This window comes from Triticum aestivum, chromosome 5D, assembly GCF_018294505.1.
Source record: "Triticum aestivum cultivar Chinese Spring chromosome 5D, IWGSC CS RefSeq v2.1, whole genome shotgun sequence".
Lineage (NCBI taxonomy): Eukaryota > Viridiplantae > Streptophyta > Magnoliopsida > Poales > Poaceae > Triticum > Triticum aestivum.
In genome coordinates, this window is record NC_057808.1 from 259248145 (window position 1) to 259256474 (window position 8330).

An 8330-nucleotide genomic window follows, 5' to 3' on the forward strand; every position below is an offset into this window, starting at 1 on the left:
AGAATGAGGGACAATCGGCGGGAGTTGCGGCGGCAATATTCGAGGATTGCTACTTCATGGCATGCAATTTTCTGTTGACTAGATTTGAACATTATAATAGGGTAGCTAATAAGGTTGCTCATGAACTTGCTAGGCTAGCAAAAGCTTCTGTAACTAGAGATTGGTTTGAGGAGCCTATGAAGAATATTGTACCTCTTCTTATAGACGATGTAACTATCATTTCCAATTAATAAAGTGAATATTTTCTTTCAAAAAAAATGTGGACTAAATACGGACCAAAATTGATGAACATACACACTAAAACACGTAGGAACAGAGGGAGTGGTTACTCTCATACTGGTACCCGAAATTTCCCAGACGCAAAAGAAGTCCGCTGGTGTAACCGACTGTAAGCCGCTTGGCTGTACTAAGGCAACAATTGGTACAAGTGGCGTGACCGTCGCTTAAAAAACATTAACTAGTCAGGAAAATACTGAAGGCTAAGCAAGTATACCATCGTAAGTGCAAAGGAACAATCCAGACCTTGGTATACCTCTAAAATTGTTAGTGGTGAGAAAGAGGAAAGCTGGCAGGTAAAAGAAGCTGATGGAAGGAAGATCACATGCAATGTCGATGCCAATTTAATATGATACTGTACTTCACAATAAAATTGTACACTCAATCCTTGGGCTTAAATCGAAGGAAACAACACATATATGAACAAGTTGGCACCAAAATGGACGCCATTCATAAGGCGCTCGCTGATGGCCTTCCACAGGCACCAAATATGATCTGAGCTTTTTTGAGGCTCGCTCTTCCCTGATAGCACAAGAGATCTAAAATGCTACTTCAAACTGTATGTCCCAATCTGCCATTAGTTTTGTCACCAGTCTTCTTTTACTAGTTACCACTCTTACCGGAAGTACAAGCTCAGGAAGTATCGTGTTGGATTAAACCCTATGAGTATCACTACAAGACAAAAGGAAATATGTAAGATGATTTTTCAGAGGGGAAAACTTGGTGCTGTATAAAATGCACTTACTGAGTGGCGATAGTATGATGACAAGTCCGATTGGGTACAAGAAAAATGTCGTTCGGTCCAAAAATGGAAGAACTGCAGCCAAAGTTCACTTTTGTTAGGACAGTCTTAAAAACACATACAATAAAGTCAATTTAAAGATTAGACTAAACTTACCATCATATCCTAGAAAGTTCAGATAGTGATAATAAGAAATTGCCACCATGAACAGGAGGTTTGATAATAGGGCAGGCAAGAATCCATGTGCGATCAACAGAGGCGACAAAAAGTATTGAAGCACTGAGAAGAGAAATTATCAGATACACTACCATAAAAGCTAGTAGAACCAATTTCAGGTAGAGAGAATAATTCCTTCATTATTACCATATAGGATGACGAATGCAGGGAAGAACGAGTTGCAGTGAACATCAAACGCATACAGCCTGCAAATGTTTATTTTTCGTAACTACAGATACTGATAATAACCTCAAGAACAAAGTACTGGAAGAAGCAATTATGATCTCTTAACTTTGTTACTAGTCAACACAAGAATAACTGAACAGGAGTTGAGAGTCAATGGAAATTACAGAAACATGCTATCATGGGTCTGTGAGTGTCATAGAACAACTATTCTGTTAGCTTAAAATGTTCCAGGAGTTGATGCAGTGATGATAAAAAAAGAAAAAATCACCTCCAAATGGTGGAAATACGAGTCAAAGAAGATGCACTTCTAGTACAAGATAGGACAATTACCACTCGACGCGTTGTTCGACCACATGGCTATTAGGTTCCTCCCTCAGATAAGAATTGGTAAGAAACCTGCATCGAAGCGTAGCAGATGTTAGTTTATATTCTCCATTTACAGATTTGCATGTGTACTAAGTACTCCCTCTGTACATAAATATAAGACGTTTTAGAGACTTGACACAAGTCTCTAAAACATCTTATATTTATGTACCAAGGGAGTACTTTCTAACAGATTTAAGCACTAGGCCGCAAAATGTAAACATATGCCAGAAATGAAGATTAAAAACTACTCCCCTCTGTTCACAAATATAAGATGTTGTTGATATTTCAATATGAACTACATTCAGACTGAACTGAGTGAACAAACATACTAAAACGTATCTATATACATCAGAAAAAGTTAGAACATCTTATATTTATGAACGGAGGAAGTAAAATGCTGCTACCACCTCTAGAGTAAATGATGAAGAAGCAGGCGTTTCAAAAATAAGAAGTTATAGCAGTAAACCAATTGTCAGTGTGAAACCAAACTTTATGCAACTACTCCCTCCGTTTCAAATTTGAACTAAAACCACGTCACTTATTTTCGAATGGAAGGACTAGCTCATGACAACATGCTTCGACTTCCATTGCATGTTGAGGAATACCTCCCAAACAGAAAAAGACAGTAAAACTGAGTGACACAACTGAGAAGTACCAAAAACATGATGTTAGTGTTGCCTTCAAGTTCCAAGTCTACAGCATGAAGACTTACCAGCAAAGTGTGGCCAAAACTAGCCCAGCAAACAAGAAATGGACAAACACAACCGAGATGATTGTTAAAGCAGCATGGGGCGCACTCTCTCCAAACCTAAAGAACAAAGACAAGAGTTAAAACATTGAATAAAAAGGAAAAGCAAGCCAACAAGTTGATACAACAGAAAATAAAAGAAACACGTTAATCTATTCACTATGAGAATATATAAAATAGATTATAAACAAAAAGATAGATTTAAACCATCACCAAGATATATTCCCTGCACCCACTACAGAAGGGAATCACGAAGATAATTCCCTGTGATTTTATTTTATTTTTTGAAAAGTCCAGAGATAATAAAAGGGTATAAAGGACTCACGCTGCACAGTAAGCTGATGTCGCAAACACAAGGAAAAGAATTAGAATGACAATAAATGCAGGATCATCCCGAGCCCACTGGTTCTTTGTTTCTGTAAATAAGAATAAAGATATCAGGAACCCGCCATAATATCAAATCAGATAAAGAACTACAATAGTATGAAAGTCCATCAATTAAATTCCAGCAAACACGTTTACGTTGAGGAAATAATAGAAGTAGACCACGTACGCTTGTGATATTTGGTGTGCTGATAGCTGTCTTCCATAATCGCAACATGGTGCATACAAATAGACAAAAGCAAGTCAGGTGCCTAACTATATAATCAACATCAAAGTGAAAACTAGAAATGAGCCATTTCATATTAAACTATACAACGTTGAATGATGAAATGAAGGTGCAGATGTAACCCTCAAGCAGTGGTGGAGCTTGAGCGTGATTTTATTAGGAGCCAAAACAGTGGGGGCCAAGTTAACATAGTGTGTCATATGTGATCTAAAATTATGTTATATATGAAATAACATCATGGGAAATTTCTAGAACCTGGGGAGGGTAGGGCCCACTCTGGCCCTAGATAAGCTCAGCTGCCAGTCTGCCACCCTCAACCCTAGCAAAAAAAACTAGCTAGGGTTTGTGTGCAGGCATAAGTGGGTCAGAAGAAGGTCCTGCTATAAGGTGGTCGATGGATAGGTTTTTGGTAATCGTGGTGGTGTGGATTGTAAAATCTTAGAATGAAGTATTTCAAGCCTTTACCGATCATGTTATATCACTCGTCCTTGAATTCGAACTTAGCAAGTAGGGACATTAGCATTGAGAAATTAGATGATAACAATCCATCAGTGTGCAAGAGGTGCTAGTTTTACTACGACAATATCTGCAGAAAACAATTACTATGGTATAACAGTTAATGCAAAGTATTTAGAGCTGGACTGAGTGCAGAATGCGTACACTACTTTTGGTGAAGTACAGAGATGAACCATTTGCCAAAATGTGTATTCGATATCCATTTGCTGCCACTGTTGAGAAAAGCAATGCCATTATTCTTCGACCAAAGTACCGTAAGAATCACTGATACATGGATAATTATAAAAGATAACACGTTACAAACCCTTGGGATATGTACAAACAGTGGCAGGAAAGGCTCATATGAAAGAAAATCAGAGCATTTTCCTTAGTTACTCAGGGCAGCTAAACAATGAAGCACAAAATAGTCAGGATCGTCTCCAATTAGGTTTCCTATTAGAAGATCGGCGGGTCAATTTTACGTATTAACTTAACTTTGCTCAAAATTTCTACAGAATAGCTAAGATTGAAACATTGATCCCATAAACAAAGCTGGGCATTCCAGCCTTAGATAATAAGAGAGATGGGGGGAAGGGAGATGGTAGAGGGAAATGACCATGATAATAAGAGAGAGGATATCAGTGACTTAATGTCAATGTTTGCACATAAGTGATAAAGGGAGGGAGGGAGACAAATGAGGGCAAACGAGTGAGAAGTTCATGAAGTTTGCATGTATATCTCATATTTGAAACAAACTTAAAAGACTTCTGCCTCATATTTTGAATGCAGGGGGCTATTGAGTAAACAGGTAGTATCATCTAAAGTGCTTGTGCTATCTTTAGGCTGCATAGTGAACATTTTCTTGCCTGAGGTGCTACTCTAGGAAGAAAATTCTCATAGTTGTGACAAAGTAACAAACTTAATTACAGAACCACAAGTAAAGGAAACAATGAACACGACAGAACATAAGTTTGTCCCTTGTACTATTGCAACGAAGCAATGTAACTGTTCTAATCACAGTGGATGCCAACAATCTGTGTTAGAACACACCTACAAAAATCCAAGCATCAAAACAAACTCAACTCTACAACAATCTATATATAGTGTTCAGATTTCAGAAGTGTTTTTTTTCTTTTTCTTTGACTAGGTTGTTTATCTTAATTCCCTGTATGTGTAGGAAGGTTTTAAGAAATCTCTTGTTGTAACAATTGAACCTCAGTTTTAATTATTAAGAGGAAACAACACATATGAGCAATAACCTTGACAACTCTGCAGCGCATATAAATGTACAACTGAAGTGAAGTAATTCTACTCAGATCCCAAATTCACACGAGATAGCTAAAAGAATCCCAATAATCAATCAAAATATACCAATATCCCAGATGAAGAACAAAGCAGAAGAACCTACCCTTTAAGGTCAAGTTAGACAGTCCTGAATCCAAGGTGACACCCATTCCTAAACCCATTGATTGATGCATCAAGGATCAGGTAAATTCAATAACATCAAAAAACTAAATCAGCTCCCAGCTCATTGGTGTAGAGTAATGTGCAAACTCAACCAGATGGGCTGGAAATCTAAAAGTGCATTGCATCCTCGAACTCGCCCACCTCCCCTTAGCCTCTCATAATTGCTACGCTGATCCTTGATGTGGGGAATCCACTCCACAAACGCCCCCAGGTAGCAGAAATTGAACCAAACCTCCTAAGATCCCTCCTATGTGGTATTCATCCTACCTTGGGCAAACCCGCATTTCTGCGACATATGAAACCCTAACGAGATTCGAGGTTTTCGTGGCAACAGGCCCGCAAATCGCAGAAGCTGAAGCACCACGCGGCCTTGCAAACCCGTACGCCAGATCAGCGCCATATGCATGGCGAAGAGATCCGGCCGAATGAATGTGGATTCCGAGGAGGAGGAGACCAACACCAACCTTGACGATACGGCGGAGATACGGGCCGAAGAGCGGCGGGGCGGAGCGGGCGGCCCCCCTGCCCTTGGACGCCGTCGTGGGCAGCATCGTTCTCCCCTCTCCTTCCTTCTGCTGCTCCTGCGCTCTCGCGATCTGCTGCCGCTGCTGCTGCCTGCTTACTCTCCTCTGGTGGTGGTGGTGGCTGTCACAGCCGCGGGGCACGCGAGATCTGGCTTTTCCCAAGTCGTTCGTGTCTGTCAGCGTTTTTGTTTTCTCTCTTTTTTTTCTCGGGAGCTCAAAGCTAACAATTGAGGTTTTTCCTATCTAAAAACACGAGACATAGCTTTTTTTTAAAATCAATCTATTTATTAAATATCATGACAGTACAAAGAACAGCAGAAGTAGTGAAAATTATATTCAGAACCGTAGACCACCTAGCTACGACTACAAGTACGAAGCAAGCCGAAAAGTGTGTTGGCATCATCGCCCCTCTCTTACCGGAGTCGGGCAAATTTTATTGTAGTAGACAGTCGAGAAGTCATCGTGCTAAGACCTCACAGAACCAGCGCAACTGAATAGCATCTGTTGTCGATGGGTGAAGCTAAGATTTGAAGTATCGAACTTGTAGACATACCAACGCGGACGAACGAAGATCGGCTCCAAGTAGTTCCACTGAGGACAAGCGCCAATGAACCATGCAGGATCTACCAGAGATACACCTCCACGCACCCTCCGAGGAGGCGAGACGCACCACCAAGACAGGGCTGAGTGAGGAGAACCTTAATTCATTTTTAGGTAGTCGTCGCCTCCACGCCTTCCTAAGAAGAATATAAACCCTAAGAAGATAAAAAAAACACGTAAAAACTGAGCAAGCGCCCTCCTGCCAGCAAAAGCCGAGGTCCACCGCGTCTCCATGGCCTAAGCCATAGGAGACGAGGCATACCTGCAGTAGCGCCGGTAGGAGGCAAGAAATTCTAATCGCATGGTTGTGAGATAGCATAGGGTGAAGGAGTATGTGGCGCGGTGTCAACACGAGACATAGCTTGTGTATGTGCTACCTATGAAATTATGATGTATGAGTAATTATCTATAATGTTTTTTTATCTATAGTGTTTTATTTTTTTATTTGTGATTCAATTATGATGTGTGAGTAATCCGCTTGGTATTTTTATTGAATGTATCCAGTCGGGATAAGAGTCAGATATAGCCTCATAAAATCCATGGTACAATTTTCTCTATATATTTCTATTATTAAACGGGATTTGGTGTTTGTAAGTCGTTATTTTTTGTTTCGTTCCCTCTTCATATGAGTTTATCCTCCTACCAATTTCTCCTCCCACCACCAACTTTCTTCCCTTCCCAACCGTTTTTTCTTATCCCCACACATCACTCAATCCCCTCCTTCCCACCACACCGACTTCCAAAGCCCACCCTTCCGATGTGGAGCACCACCGCACAGGGCACCCCCTTCTATCTCCCCTTCCCCTCCCAGATCCTCCCATTCTCAACCTAAACAGCTGCTCCTCTTCGCCCTCCCCGGTCTGGTGCAGTAGGAGCCAGGCCCCCGACGATGATGGCAACCTCCGACCACCCTTCTCCCCCATGTGGAGGACACCTGCGCTCAACGGCGAAAACGGGCTCCCTTTCTTTGTCACGTCCCCCATGGCATCCGCTTCTCTCGCGGATCAATGAGGGCTCGCCTAATCTGGGGAAGACAATGATGGTTCTGATCGTGAAGAAAGAAGGCGGAAGCTGGGGACCTGGGGTGGAAGGAAGAAAGCCGCTGATCGCCGGGAGAGAGGAAGATGACAATGACCAACAAATAAAGCACGACAGCGCGCAAGATTTGGATCGGGGAAGAGCACAAGTTGCACGTGAAAGAAATACATAAGGCTCTAATACCATATTAGAAAATATGCAACTTATATTTTCAGGTGGTCATGGGCCTATATATATATATATATATATATATATATATATATATGACAAATTTTATCTACCACCAGTGGTAGTTACCACCACGTGAGTTTTGTATGTTGTATGTAGTATCTATCAAATCGGAGACTACGTACGCGTAGTATGTAGTATATAACGATGTTTAGGTAGTATACATACTACTTTTTAGGTAGTATGCATCGTATTTTGAGTATGCTCTTTTTTACGTATAAATATATATGTATTTCATAAATATAATAAAAACCATGGGCTAACTTGCAATTTTTTCATGTAACTCACTTTAAAATATGTTATATATAATATATGAACATATTTATAATGTAAAATAGTATATATAATATTATATGGTAGTATATGAGAAATGTGGGGTAACTACCCCTAGGTGGTAGGATGAATTTTCCCGTGTGATAAATATGCAAGACACCCCTTATACAATGGGGATATATACGACAAATATTTATATAACTCTAACAACATGATCATGAGACAACCATGAGCAGATCTTCGTCGAGACATAAACAGTCCCATGACTTGATTTTGCTCAACGGGCAAGTGGCTTCTTGATTACCGCTAATTCTTCTGCAACAAGAATCACCATGTTTTCTACATATTCTCAATATTTAAGATGAAGTGAGACATTGCAGATGAACATAAAAGAGATATTTTAGCATAATGTAAACAATAAGCTTCCTTCATATGAAATTTGGGATGCCTAGGGAACCTACATTATCCACAAGGGAGACCCATAAAACTCATGCTCTCCGGACGCGGAGTATCTGCTCCCGAGCTCAAATGCTCTCTGATGAACAGTAAAATCAGAGAATG

General features: G+C 40.4%; 1 protein-coding gene across 1 annotated transcript; it reads right to left on the minus strand.

The window, feature by feature from the left end:
• Nucleotides 1-588: 588 nt before the first annotated feature.
• LOC123120623 (protein unc-50 homolog) lies at nt 589-5835 on the minus strand. Its single transcript, XM_044540628.1, has 10 exons — nt 5571-5835; nt 3805-3872; nt 3088-3113; nt 2860-2950; nt 2499-2594; nt 1751-1816; nt 1382-1440; nt 1175-1297; nt 1022-1093; nt 589-948 (listed from the first exon to the last, which is right to left on the minus strand). The coding sequence occupies exons 1-10, from the start codon at nt 5655-5657 to the stop codon at nt 893-895; spliced, it is 744 nt and encodes a 247-aa protein (XP_044396563.1). The 5' UTR covers nt 5658-5835; the 3' UTR covers nt 589-892.
• Nucleotides 5836-8330: the final 2495 nt, after the last annotated feature.